The following is a 13,944-nucleotide window of genomic DNA, read 5'->3' on the forward strand; positions in this document are numbered from 1 at the left end:
ACAACTGACGCTACCTTTCCAAGGTCAAAATCTCACACCTGCGCAGGGGAAACCACCATCACAATTGCCACTGCTTTCTCAAGGTCAACATGCCCCACCTATGCACGAGCATCCTCCACCATTACCACCACCTTCTCATGGATATCATCCACCAGCTCAGCAACACCACCAGTGTATGAAACTCCACCAGGAGAATTTGATAAGCATCCACACAAGTTGGTAAAGTCACCATATAAGTTGTTTCAGTTTCAAAATCCACTATCATCAATATATCATAAACTGCATGCTCCTCCCTCTGAACAACCCGCTTCACCATTGCATATTCCTTCACTAGTTATCTAAACCTACCATGCTATACTTGTATAAATAAAATAATATAACGTTATGTTGTTTCTCCTCGCCAATGTATTACCCTAAGCTTTAAGTCAAGGAAACGCATCTAGAACCTAAGTCCTTGTGTTTATCAATAAATATATCTCTTGTTTGAAAGTGAGTTACTAAGTAACTATAGATGGTTGACCAATAGGTATGGTGAATGGTTAAGTCACTTAATCCTGTATAACCGGCAGCAAACTTTGAAAGAACGGATGAAATGATCTATGAAGAGAAAAACAATGAACTAACAATAAATTTTCTAAAGTGACCTATCCAGAGTAAATCAAAAGCATACCAAGGACACAACATGAACTACAATCTCATCCAATTTTCCTCATGATTGGATCACTATATTTCATATGCTTAAATAAAGGTCGAAAGAAATAACCTGGGCCCATTATACCATCTTACTGACAACCACTCAACCTGGCCCAATCCACAAACTGCATGCCTCCATAGACATTGTTGGCAAATCGGACACCAATGGTGAATGCCAATGCCACTGGAGGAACTTGTTTTGCCATGGGTGAAGCTTCTACCAGGCGTTCCAGTCCATTTACAATCTGGTAACGTGTATTGGATGAAACCGCCAGAAATACACCTGAGAGAGTGTAAAAGAACGATCAGCATTGGAAGAGTACAAGTGTGTGATTTGAGGTTTTTAGGGAGAGAACTTTTTAAGAGTACTTCAGTACATATCCATTAAAGATTCATGGTACAAGATTTACACGTATAAATGTCATAGTAAAAACAGGAGAGTGATATCATACCCCAAAGAGCTGCACTTTTTACAAGAGGCGGGACAGGTATATCTTCTTCTGACTTGTTTATGTTCCTAACCATTATCAAAATAACATGTCATAAATCATATTCCCTTGAAGAACACATTTTCAGAACATTAAACAAGACAGGAAAGAAGTGTACCGTTTAGCAGTCATGATCATATTTGCAATGCCTTGCCCAATCAGACCACAACCGAACCCAACCGATGCATACATAATCCCCTGTTTAAATAAGGTGTACAACAAGTTTAGTGCAGAATAATATATGTTTTACCAAATACTCCTTGAAATTTTGGAAAAAAAATGTTTCACCTTATAAAAGTATGTAGCAAGTCGTTGCTGAGCTGAAAAATGACAACCTGGCCTTTCAGACTCGAAAACACTGCATAAGAAATACGGCATTTATTCTTTCACATTTCCTAGAAGAAGATTACAACAATAAGGTGGTGTTTGTATTTTGCTGATTAAGATTTGACTTGTTTGAATGTTGAGTGGCTGACTCAGATCTGATTCACCTGAATAGTTTGACTCAGGCTTATTTCAGAATTTTTGGTTTTGTACTCGTCTGAATGACTGCCCTGGGCTGATTTCACTATGTCTGTATGGGCCTGACTAGTCTGAATGGCTGAGTTGGGCTGGTTTAAGTCAGATATCAAGTAAGTCTAAATCAAACATCCATTATCTAAGTTCTTTAAATGACAACTTACCTCTCACCAAACCAAGTCAAGACTCAAACAAGTTAAATTTGGACAAAAACCCAATCACCAATAAGGAGCATGAATCTGAATAAATAGAAAACATTGACTTAATTGGAACTAAGATTGAACAAATTTCTTTCCTCACCTGCTAGGTAGAGCATTATAAGCATGTTGCATACGTCCAAATAATCCTTTTGACACAGTTGGTTGTCCGATACGAACATAGGGTGCTAACAAACCGACAAGAGCAACATTAACGACCAGACCAACCAAAAGATCTGCAACATATAATTCAAATTCTGCCCAAAAGTCTTCTCCTCTCTTTTGAACTTCAGCAAAGGTTGCACAAGTAGTATCAATTACTATCTGCAGAAAGAACCACAATTTAGGACTTCTGAAACACACGAAAATTGGGAGCACCTAGGAAGCTGTTAAGAAAAAGTTGGGAATTAATTGGGAGTCGGGACAGTCCCCAGTAACTCGTGAGTCGGCAAAAGGGCGACTGGACTAGAGCTCAAACCCTTGGTCGGTTGAAAACCCGACTAAATCCACGATTCGGCCCGACTAGGACCGAGTCGACTAGTAGAGTGAGTCAAGACTTGTGACCTAACCTTTTTTTTCTTACGCTCGACTTTAGAGAACTTCTCTAGGGTTTTGCTCCAAGCAAAGCCTCTTCTTCTCACTTCCTCTCCTTTCCGAACACCACTTCAAGTAGATTTTCAAGTTCTCTTCCTCTCCAAACACCATATCACGTAAGTTCCTCTCCCTATCTTAATTTTTTTAATTTTTACTACTCTTCCTCTCTCTCTACAATGCAGATTTTGTTGATTTTTCTCTTAAAACTCAAATAAATGTTAATTTTTAGTATTCTGTACTTCATTAATGTTGTAGAACTTTTTGATAATTAGATGTATGCTTCTTAGGGATGAATTTAATGTCTATATGAACTGAATTTGTTCTTTTTTGGGTGATTTGAGCCAATAAAGCCCAAATTGGACATGTAAATTTTGTTTTTTAGTTTATTAATGTTTGAAGCATTTTTAGAACTAAATTTATGTTTATATACATATACATAATTATATATATAATTATGTTATAAGGGAGGAGGGTATCCTTTTTAGAATATACCATCCTCTTCAATGGCCAAGATTGTACCTCCCAATTTTATCTCCAAGGGTTGAGATTATACCTCCCAAATTTATCTTCAAATTAGAGAGGAGGATATCTTTTTTAGAATATACTCTCTTCTTCAATGGCTAGATAACACCTCCCAAACTCATCCCCAAGGGTTGAGATTATACCTCCCAAATGTTTTTTCAAGTTTTCACATAGTAGCTTTCATTTTGAATTTTGGTTAGAGTTGTGCTACTCGATTTTGGGACTTTGTTTATGGGTTAGTAAAATCGATTTTTTCTGATGTGTTGACTTAACGTTATAGGTTAAATCTATCTTCACACATGCACCTCACGTGACGCATCTGATAGAACTATCTGTGCCCGGGCACGGGTTATACCCTCGTACATTTATATCTAGGCATTAATTTAGACTTTTTTTTATGTCTAAACTCCTTTTCAAACTCGTGTTTCCGGTTAAATTAGATATGACCTCTCCTCTGAACAAGGAAGCACTGTGCCTTCAGCATATACCCAAATCAAGGATTTGCATAACTATTTATAAAATCTAGATGAACCACTCATCATACTGAAAACCTACATCATGATTTATGACATTGCTTAGCTCACTTGATTTAAACCACAAGGCCCTTGTCCCAAAGTGCAAGAATGCAGTAATCATATAGATATACCTTAATGGTTTACATAATTCATCTTATGAATAACCATATTTCTGATACTTTAATAATCATCTTGGAGTGGAAAATTAAGACACCAAGTTGGTCGGTTTCTGGGTTACAGTATATTCAATTTGTAGCCCACGCTCAGGATTTTCCACATTGATTGCCACACACAATCATGTTCGCTGGCATTAAATACACTACATTACTGGACTCTATAGAACATAACTAATCTACTAAAGATTAGACAAAGAAATGAAGAAGCTTGACAAACCTCAGTTCCAATTTTAAAGAGGAAAGCAGGATCAGCAAGCATCCGGTTACGAAGCAAAGAACAAGACCTCATTGCAGCACCTAAAGGCCAAACGGAACCCTACAGCATAACAATAAGAAACAATGGGCACTATCAAAGTCAAATGTGAAAACAAGAATGTAATGCACAAGTAGGGGTGTGATTACTTCCCTAACAACTGATATCAAGCCTTACCTGCAAATCCAAATACCTAAGTAGAAGAACTTCGCGAATTCCGACGGTCTTTGCAGCTTCTAACATATCAGAAGGAAGACTTGCTCCCCTCTTTTCTGTCTCCTTCATCACTTCTTCTAACTTCAAAAGCGGTCCAAATTCCTCTTCTTCATGATCCCCCTTTTCATCACCCCCACCACCTCCACCACCACCACCACCTGATCCAAGATTCCCATTTCCATCACCACCACCACCACTTCCATTATCAGTATCTGGAATGAAACTACTCTCAGTAACTTTAAGATTCTCTAAAGCAGTATCGTTTTCTCCGCTCGAAACTGTATTTACCGACTTGGTAGTCCCTGAGTTCACATTTGGCTGTGATATACTCCTAACCACAAACCTTTCATTCTCATTCCTCACAATGTAGCCAATTCTCTTATCCCTCGATGAAATTGATAAAACCCTAACTTCAACCATAGATTGTGATCTCCATTGCTTTTTATAGTCCAACTCGTTTAATAAATTTGAAACACTTGATAATCTAAAACTTGATGAACAGATTGCCATACTCCAATCTACGAATCTTTTTAGCGAAATGAAATCCTAAAAGTCGACAAATTTAAGAGTTTTTTTTTATTGTGAAATGCCCTAATATCAATCTCAAAAGAAGAAAACACTGATCAAACTCTGAATAAAATGCAAGTATTCTGAAATGCAACCAAATATTAAGTAAAAGAGCTAGAAAAGAACTAACTTTGGGAGACGATTGATCAGCTCTCTCACTGAGATCTCTTGTGTTTGGAAGATCCACTTAAACAGGTATAGATTAGAGAGAGAAACCAAGCAAATTTCTCTCTCTAGAAGAAGGAAAGGAATGCTTTGATACTTGGACTTTTCCCGAACTGAAACTGAAAAGTGGCGAATGAGAGCGGAATCTGCTTCTCCTCATTTCGCACTTTGATTTATAGATTTGTCACACGTGCAGCAATTACCAGGGCTTTTGCTATGCCACTCGTGTCGTCGTAGGGTTTTGCGATTTGCCCCCTTGTATCAGCGCTACCACATATCACTTTTAAGTCAGATTTCGTAGTCAGATTTAAAATCTGCCTTAAGATCTGGTTTAGATTAAATATACATATACGCCAAAATCTTATGGTTCGTTTGGAAAGCTAGGTGTGAACAATGTTTTTCCTCGATTAAGCAAACCACTGCACAAGTGATCACTAATATTCAAGGTTCAGTCACTACTCCAGACCGAGGTCAAAGAAAAAAAAACAACATCATCCCCCTCAATTGGTCTCCTCCAGAACCACCTTTTCTTAAGTGCAATGTGGCCGCTTCCTTCACGTCATCATTAAACCCTGCTGGCTATGGTTGTATCATACATGATGACAAGGCGGATTTTATAATAGCAATGGCAGACTCGATCAGAGGTCAAACGGCGGAAGAATGTGAATGTCAGGCTATTTTACGGGCAATGCAATGGGCGGCACACCTTCAGATTCCTCATCTTCATATGGAAAGTGACAACCAAAACATAATTCGATGCATAAACGAAGGCGGTATGTCAATTGATTGGCAGTTAGAGAAATTCATGGATAACATTCAAAATCTCAATCGACAATTCCTCTCCATCAAATTCACTCACATATCTAGGGATTAAAACAGATGGGCAGACAAACTCGCAAAGTGGGGCACGAAAAATGTTCGTAAGCGGATCTGGAACTCCCTGCATGAGCTTCACGACGTTTTGGGAGCTTAATTTCTTTTTTGTCAACAAAAAAAAGGAATCTTACATTCAGAATAACTTTGACTTGATCAATCTACCTAGACCAAGTTAAAGTATTACTCATCCACACACTCGTGTCCACCATCTTTTCTGGTGAGGATCGTGGACTTTGGCCGAAAACGATCTTCATCATAAAAATGATTCTATTATCTCCTCCTCAACACACCCCCAACACTTACCACCATCACGGCCACACTCTCTCTGTCTAATCTCTCTACTTTTTCTTCTCTACAGTTGAAACTGTCTGGTGGGAGAGAAAAAACCCTTCTGATGGAAGATGGACGGTCAGTCACTGGCCGACAATCTTCGTCCAACGAGGCCGGAGTGCGAGAGTGACTAGCAGTTTGACCTGGCTAAAGTAAATTGACAAAGTCGAGGTCCATGTGAGTGTACGACAGACAGCACAACCACTTCAGCCTGGTTGGTAGAAGGCAGGCAGGACATCCCACAAAAGATGAACCCAGCCCAATTCCCCCTGTAGATTAGCTAGACTATGCTAGGTGAGTACTTCCTGAGGCCTTCTAGATTGATTTTACGTACTTTCTCATGGAATGGAAGAAATTAAAGTACAAAGTTATCCAGGTTAACTACAAATACAAAATGAAAAATAAAAGCTGTACTGTATAATTGATTTTAATTAAATTTTCGGACAACCACAAGATTTAAGAGAATAAAATGGGTAATGGTCACTGACGAAATATTCTATATGAGGGTTTGGAACCCAAACTATCAATCTGCACAAGATGAGAACTGGAATTAATTCGAGATTTACAACAAGAACCTGATATCGCCTTTTAAGATACAAATATTCCGTATAGTAAATTGTCACAATTAAGAACTTGTATGATGGTTTCACGAAGGAGCTTCAATAGGGACCGGACGACCGAGAACTATCCACGAAAAGTGATGTTATCTCTCTGTATTCACTGAACTGTTAAAGAACCGTCTTGCTTCATTTTGAACAGACTGGTTTCGATGTTACGAAGTACAGGTTTGTAGCTGCAAAGCCAGTCATAGATATAAAACTGACATGAGCACCTTAAACTGATGGATTAAGAGAAAATAAGTGCAGAGAGTGAGAGAAAGAGAATTACAGGCGTGCAAGACCATTATATGCTTGGATAGATTGTTGGAGTTGAGCTGAAAGTTTCATGACCTCTGCTGAAAGCTCCTCTGCTCTGCTCTGTTCATTCGCAAGTTGGCCCTAGACAAACCCAGAATAGATTGTTGCAGATATATGAATGGATCAGGAAGTATGAAAATCTTGCTTCGTAGAGCTCACAAGTTCAATATTCATCAATTCGAAGAAAACAGAAGAAAAGATTTGACTACTTAACATATTTGATCCTAGAGCGTACCTTGAGCAGTAGATGTTCATTCGTATGAGCAGCACCCGCCATTTTACCGTCATTTTCAGCTGATGAGAACCCTGAATGGACCTCCTTTTCATTTGAAATCAACATATTAGCCTGTTCTGCTCTCAAATTTCCGAGCAATCCACGGAGATCTTCATTCTGTCTAAGGCAGTCATTGACCTGAAAATTTCATGTATTAGGCAAGGAATGAAACTTCCGGCAATTTGAAATGTTTCCTAAAATGAGATTAGGTGCATGAAACAACACTTGCAACTATTTCCTGCATAGTTTCCACCGACATGATCGAAATTTCCACCGAAATTGTTGGAAATATCGAAATTTCCACCGACATGATGGAAATTTCGACCGACATATTAGAAGTCTAGCAAAAAAAACCTGAGAAACTAATACTTGAAACATATCCCTTCCTTCGTCTTTTTCATCTTCATTTCTTTTTTTTCATCTACATTTCTCTTAGATCTCTCTTGATTTTTATGTTATGTTTTTAATTGTTTTTAAATCTATTTGAATGATTTAAGCCTTGACTTAACTGCCTAAATTGATTTTATCTTAGTAACACCCCTGAAATAACTGTGTAATTGACAATACCTTCTCAAACTATTATGTTATCTTTTGGGTGTTATAGCCAAAAGTTATTCAACTAACCCCCGGAACTGTGTAATTGTTAATACTCCCTCAAACTAATAGATAATGTTAAACATCATTTTTATGTTTCATTATGATTTAATAATCTTGTTATACATAATTGCATCATATATCTATCATTTCTGTAGATTTGTAAGATTTCCACACTGACCGAAACGTTTCGTACCACTTTTGGACCGTCCGAAATTTCAACCGAAACCGAAATTTCATTCCTTGGTATTAGGTCAATATTAGCAACTACGGATGATAGATCAACGGCATGTATGAGATAAACAACGAAACCACGTGCAAGAAAACGTGCCCTCAAGGACGGAATAGAAGTTGGAAAATAAATAATGGAATACTTGGTGGCAGTAAAGAAATAAAGATCAGATTATCTAGCAAAATCTATTTCGCCTACCTTGCTCTCCCACTGCAGCACAACACCCATCGCATCTTCATACGAGACTTTGAGATTAGAGTTTTCTTCAAATAATTCCTCTATTTCTGAAGATTGTGAGTCGATCTACCACAAAACTTACAATATAAATTTCCATCATATTGGGAATCCATATCACATTTCGTTCTGAAATAACTAATAATGTCTAATTGTTAAAACAAAAATAGTACCTCCAACAGAAGTTTTTGGCGGCTATTTTCAAGTCTTTCAACCATCACTGCCATATCATGCAATTGCTTCTCAAGTTTCTCCTTGTCTTGCTGCAAGGAAATATGACAGCAATGTTATTTGATGCCTTAATGAACATAAAGATATGCTACCCATGACAACACGTCTCCGAATAAATTCTATAATATCGGGAACATTCACTGTGGAACGACTGAAAGCATGGATGATGGGACAAACATCAAAAAGGGACGATAAAGTGGTCATATAGCTAGTCATGATGAATTGATACTGGTCCGCAAGAATATGAAATACACAATTTACAAATACTAAAATGCTACAACCTATCATGCTCATGTGCGATGTGCCATGTGCGTATGTTTTATGATGCAGAAGTCTCAGAATGACTCTATTTATACTTTTTGAACGGGGTCTTGGTTTATGCAGGTTATATAATCAAGACAATGAACATGTAAACAAAGTGCATGAAGGTATGACGAGCAATTATTCATTATTCATACTTGAGTACCACCACTACAAAGTCTACATTTCTTCTGAAAACGTAAACTAAGGGTTGAATCTTTACCATTGAAAATGCCTTGCTAGCAGCTTCTTCTGAGACTTCTGCATCATAAAACATAAGCAAATGGATTAAAATTCATTATCCCGAGTCTGAACTTTGAAAAAGTAAGGGGTTTAACTAGTCCAAATAGGGCATCTAGAAATGTAAAGCAACACATCGACACCATAGTGAACAAAATAAAGGGTAACCGGAGAAGCCTAGAAGTTCAATGATTGAAAACTGCATGTGTTACCTGAAGCTTTTTGTGTCAAAGTTCCAAGCCTTTCTTCTAGGTCTTGTTTTTCAGCCATAAGTGCAGAGGTTCTGGCCTGCTCCTCTGCTAGTTTTTGCCCTTCCTGTTGTCTCAGTAGTGATTCTTGCTACAGTTTTGCCGGCCATACAAAAACATAGATTAAGAATTTTCAGAATGTCTTCACATAATTTTATATGCAACTCTGACATAACGTTCAGATCCCAAATTAGCTAAATATCTTTTTTCATTACCTATCGTTAGTCACTCAACCAATAATATCTAAATTAAGAGTGTTAAGTAAGTGATCACAGATTTTTCAATGTAAAAGTCTTCACCTGGAGCTCCTGTCTCAAACTTGCCAACTCTTTTTCCAATGCTTGCATTTGATCTGGTGAACCAAAAGAGGAGGTACTACCAAGTGGATTCATCATTGCTTGTTGCTGTAAGGAATTCAGTTCCATTCTCAAGGCTGCTGCATCCTCCTCGGACTATTGCAAATAAACCATTACAATAAAAAAAACTTTAAGCTATCTTAATATTTTTAGATATGTAGACTGCAAACTAACTTTCTTACTCTATATTGTTCCTCTTCTGCCTCTTTGAGACGCTTCTTTATCATCCGAAGCTGGGCTGAGAGGTCCTCCTATACAAAAAGAAAACAATGTTCATGGATGACTCCCAGAAGCAGATAAAAGAAAATAAGACGAAGAATCATTCTTATAATAGAAACAGTTCAGATACCCGTGCAACAACTGCAGCATCTTTTTCCATAGCAACATCCCTTAGAGCTTTTCTTAGGGATGGCACTGTAGTATTTTCCTGCAATTCAAGTAAGAAAAATAGATGAAATAAACATTGAATTTGCTTTTGACCATAATAAAAGCCATTCTACGCAACCCGGCAAGTATAACATCATAGGACAGCTTATAATACATCATGAGGATGGAACACGTGACTCAACAAACTCCAGCTGCGAGGTTAAAATGCTTAAAAACAACCAAATCCAATAATCAGTAAAATTTAGAAATTTCATTTTTTGAGTAAAATACGATTTAAGATATTAACGAATCATATCTGTCTTCAGTTCCTAGTCCTATTACAAAATAGAGGGCCATAAAAGATGATTTATGTATAATTGGTTCATAATGTTGAATATTATATTGTGGCTAGAGCCTTGACCAATGAGCATCACAAAAACATCTTCTATGAGTAACCCAATTACATTATGGCTGGAACTGGAATTGCCCTAATATGCGCATTGTTGGTCCACCTTTACTACGGCATAACTCCAGATTAGTATATTGAACAATGTATAGTATTATTTAGCATTTCCTCGAAAAAAAAAGGTGGAGTTTACCAGATCATTAAGACGCTTGTGAAATTGGTCGTTCTCAACCTCCACTGCCTGAAGCTGAATGTGGGAAATAACATGTTTAACATTAAGAAACTCAACTCTAGGCAAGTAATTAGTTCAAAAATATTATATGTCAGATATATCTTCACTCCAATAATACCTTTGAGAATAAATTCTTGTTTTCTTCGTCGAGGGTTGCATTCTTCCTTTCAAGTTCTTTTATTTGCAATACTAATCCATGAATATCGTTCTGCAATATTAACAATTATTAGCACGATCAAGAATCACACGAATTTAACTTTGTATTTTACATCATACTTTCTTTTAATCTCCATGGCATTTCTAACTATGCAGATAACAAATGTAAACCTAGTTAAGATATTAGGATCATTCTGATAGTCATGAACTGACCAAATTCAGAAACAAAAAAATAACTAGGGTTTTCACCTCGGATAGTCGATTTTCACTTTCTGATCTAATCATTCCTGCTATAATTCACCATTAAAACACATATTTTCTGATTAAGTAAAGAAGAAGAAAGAGAAACAATTTTGTAATGGAATTAGGTTGAGATGTGAAACCATTAGTGGCTTGTAGATCTGGTCCAGAAGAAACTTTGCTTAATCTTTCAGCCGCTCTCTTTTGACGTATTTCTTCTAACTGAGAATTTAAGAACAATTAAAAGACGATAATTTTTATTAACAAGTAAAGATGGAGATTTCATCTAGAACAAACAAAGGAGAGGAAAAATTTGAAAGCTAGACAACGAAGATTTATACCGTCCGTCGGGCGAGAGTTGCGTGATGCGACGCCATTATTGTTCAGAAGATTGATCAACGAGTATTCCCTCCAGAGAAGATTGATCAACGAGTATTCCCTCCAGAGAAGATTAAGCGAGGGAAATTAGAGTCTAGAGAGAGAAAGCGAAGGAAACGAGAGTGAAATGCCGGTGGTCAAGAGTTTCAGACTCGAGATGACAACTACTACGCCTGCTTCAAGATCGAACGGTGGGTGGCCGATGGGTAGAAGCCCATTTCGTTGGAAACACTAAAGGCACCCAACTCATTTTCACAATGGCTGTTTTTTTTTCTTTTTTGAGTTAAACTAGAATTATCATTCATATGTAAGAAAGGGTCCATGGGTATATAGAGTAAAAAAATGTTGAAAAAGGGTTTATGGTCTAATCTTGTCAAAATATGGATTTTTAGTCCTTTTACTCTTTGGTAAAAAACCCTTACCATTTATATTAGATTTTCAGTTGTGTCCCAAAACCTTTTAAGGGGATTTTGAAATGTGGGGCCCGAGCGAAAGGTGTAACCGTTAAAGTACGCGTGATTTTAGGATTAAATCAGAGTTTCCATTTATTTCTCTTCCTCGACTTTCTCTCTCATCCTTTGTACTGTTTAGGAAAAAATCTAAAATTTCCCAAATCGAGTCGTTCCAAAACCCTAACCAAATTTTCGAATCGCCATCTTCCAGAAGGTAACAAATCGAGGTTCTTCTTCAACCTTCATTATCTTTCAAGATTCTGATTCAGTAGAAAAGGTACTACTCCCTCCGTCCCATTTTGTTTGGTTGTTATTCCTTTTATGGATGCCCCAAAATGTTTGGTCACTTTCCTTTTATAACATTCATTTAATTTTAATTATTAAAATGATGCAACTTCCAAGACTACCCTTTAGTTTGAATACCATTCAAAGGTTCTAATTGGTTCTACGCTTCTACCAATGTTGTATTTAATGAAATATTCTATATTAAATGAGGGTATTTTAGGGAAAGTCTTTATATTTGTCAACAATAAATATCATTCCTTAATAAGTTGAATTCCCCAAAACTACAAACAAAATGGGACGGAGGGAGTATTACTTTTCATTAAAACGCAAAAAGTTTTTTCTCGAATCGTTTGGATTTCGAACCATCGTTACTTTCAAGTGAAAAGTGTATTTAAATCTGAGCTTGCATGGTTATTTTCCATTGTAAAGAAGTTTGTTGCAACGTTTTGGTAAGAGTTTTGGGTCATTTTAAGGGTTTTTTATGTTCTAATTTGGTTTCTAATGTTTAAAGCTTCATCTTCAAACCTAATTTTTGGGATTTGTTTTATAAATTATACATACTGTCATGTAAAAGAACTATATTAGTTTTGATATTGTTTCATAAATATATGATTCTTTGTTTTTGGGGTTTAGGGTTTGCTTCTGTATTTTGGCGATTTTGTGAAGATTTTTTGTGTTATAAGGGTTTTGATTTGTTTTTTAAGTGTTTAGGTTTCATATTGTTACATATTTTGGTGGTAATTATGTATAAATTATTCGTAATTTATGGAAAAAGTTATTTCTAGGGTTCTAAAAGTATGTCAGGTGTTTTTTTTCTTTGTGCATGAGATTTAAATGGCACCCAAATCTAAATCAACTCCAAAAGAATCAAAAGATTTACTCCAGTGAGGAAAAGTACTCTAAAAAGGAAAGCAGTAGAGGAAGAAAATGTTCCTGCTAAAAAATCTAAAATCAAAGGAAGCTCTGCCAATGAACCAGATTTACAAATTAAAAAGCAAAAAACCAAAGCAATCTCTGTCAATGAGGTAATATGTATGAGTCTGTATAATGTTTGAAAAATTTCTGTAAATTATGATAAAATATGCATAATCTAAATATAATATATATAATTTGTATCTAAGTGATTATACTTTATGCAACATTTATATTCTGATTTGGTAAAGTTGTATTCTAAATTATAGTTTACATTACAGGTCGGACCAAGCTCACCCACCAAGCAAGGGAAAACAAAAGAAAATACTTGTCGAACTGTTGATATAATTGGTGAGAAGAAGATGTTTCCTGATGGGAAGACCTGCAATCTATTTAGGTATAGCTTGAGCAAACCAATTGAATTGATAACAAGCCACCGTCATTACATGACGGAGGAAATGAAGGAAGAAATAAGTCATACTCCGTTCTCTAGGATATTTGATTCAATGGTAGAGGGTCTCATTCTTAGGAAAAACTATAACAACCGTCCAATAAGTGCAATACTGGACATTCTTTGTCGATACAAAAAAGCGACAAAGAAATTTGTCATTGGTGGGATTAAAATGGAGTTCAAACCTGAAGATGTTTCCCTGTTGCTTGGCATGCCAATGGAGGGGGCGGAATATGAGGCTTTTCCCAGGATCAATGAACAAGATCCATTCAAATGTGCAAGGTTCTTGAGGTGGTCTGCTGATGAATTTATTAATGGAATGGAGAATG

The 13,944-nt window shown here is 36.6% G+C and overlaps 2 protein-coding genes across 8 annotated transcripts; both read right to left on the reverse strand.

Moving 5' to 3' along the window:
- Positions 1–600: 600 nt before the first annotated feature.
- Positions 601–5,163, reverse strand: LOC147558028 (protein RETICULATA, chloroplastic-like). 3 transcript variants are annotated; one of them, XM_086659589.1, is made up of 8 exons: positions 4,871–5,132; positions 4,135–4,719; positions 3,922–4,020; positions 2,001–2,221; positions 1,470–1,539; positions 1,300–1,379; positions 1,146–1,210; positions 601–976 (listed from the first exon to the last, which is right to left on the reverse strand). In XM_086659589.1, exons 2-8 carry the CDS (start codon positions 4,681–4,683, stop codon positions 783–785), a joined length of 1,278 nt encoding a protein of 425 aa, XP_086515715.1. In that variant the 5' UTR covers positions 4,684–4,719; positions 4,871–5,132; the 3' UTR covers positions 601–782. The 3 variants fall into 3 exon arrangements, with proteins under 3 accessions (XP_086515715.1, XP_086515714.1, XP_086515713.1); XM_086659588.1 differs by having other exon boundaries at positions 4,135–4,764; positions 4,871–5,053; XM_086659587.1 differs by having other exon boundaries at positions 4,135–5,163.
- A 1,343-nt stretch (positions 5,164–6,506) lies between these two features.
- LOC147558029 (myosin heavy chain-like protein) lies at positions 6,507–13,153 on the reverse strand. 5 transcript variants are annotated; one of them, XM_086659597.1, is made up of 16 exons: positions 11,553–11,643; positions 11,479–11,522; positions 11,281–11,359; positions 11,147–11,187; positions 10,860–10,949; positions 10,703–10,756; positions 10,087–10,164; positions 9,920–9,988; positions 9,681–9,833; positions 9,346–9,472; positions 9,117–9,154; positions 8,536–8,625; positions 8,327–8,431; positions 7,264–7,440; positions 7,000–7,109; positions 6,507–6,904 (listed from the first exon to the last, which is right to left on the reverse strand). In XM_086659597.1, exons 2-16 carry the CDS (start codon positions 11,512–11,514, stop codon positions 6,829–6,831), a joined length of 1,323 nt encoding a protein of 440 aa, XP_086515723.1. In that variant the 5' UTR covers positions 11,515–11,522; positions 11,553–11,643; the 3' UTR covers positions 6,507–6,828. The 5 variants fall into 5 exon arrangements, with proteins under 5 accessions (XP_086515723.1, XP_086515722.1, XP_086515726.1 ...); XM_086659596.1 differs by having other exon boundaries at positions 11,479–13,153; XM_086659600.1 differs by having other exon boundaries at positions 9,117–9,151; positions 11,147–11,184; positions 11,479–11,695.
- Between the last annotated feature and the right edge of the window lie 791 nt (positions 13,154–13,944).

The sequence above is a fragment of the Eschscholzia californica genome, unplaced genomic scaffold (assembly GCF_041429995.1).
Source record: "Eschscholzia californica isolate CP2 unplaced genomic scaffold, dmEscCali1.0.p SCAF_2, whole genome shotgun sequence".
Taxonomy (NCBI): domain Eukaryota; kingdom Viridiplantae; phylum Streptophyta; class Magnoliopsida; order Ranunculales; family Papaveraceae; genus Eschscholzia; species Eschscholzia californica.

What these genes read in the sequence shown, in the direction of transcription:
- LOC147558028 (XM_086659587.1), bottom strand. Translation starts at nt 4,683, where the DNA reads ATGGCAATCTGTTCATCAAGTTTTAGATTATCAAGTGTTTCAAATTTA. An exon ending in TTGCTACATACTTTTATAAG is followed by an intron (nt 1,380 to 1,469) that starts GTGAAACATTTT and finishes TTATTTAAACAG; the next exon opens with GGGATTATGTATGCATCGGT. An exon ending in ATGATCATGACTGCTAAACG is followed by an intron (nt 1,211 to 1,299) that starts GTACACTTCTTT and finishes GATAATGGTTAG; the next exon opens with GAACATAAACAAGTCAGAAG.
- LOC147558029 (XM_086659596.1), bottom strand. Translation starts at nt 11,514, where the DNA reads ATGGCGTCGCATCACGCAACTCTCGCCCGACGGACG. An exon ending in ATGAACATCTACTGCTCAAG is followed by an intron (nt 7,110 to 7,263) that starts GTACGCTCTAGG and finishes GGGTTTGTCTAG; the next exon opens with GGCCAACTTGCGAATGAACA. An exon ending in TATAATGGTCTTGCACGCCT is followed by an intron (nt 6,905 to 6,999) that starts GTAATTCTCTTT and finishes CTGGCTTTGCAG; the next exon opens with CTACAAACCTGTACTTCGTA.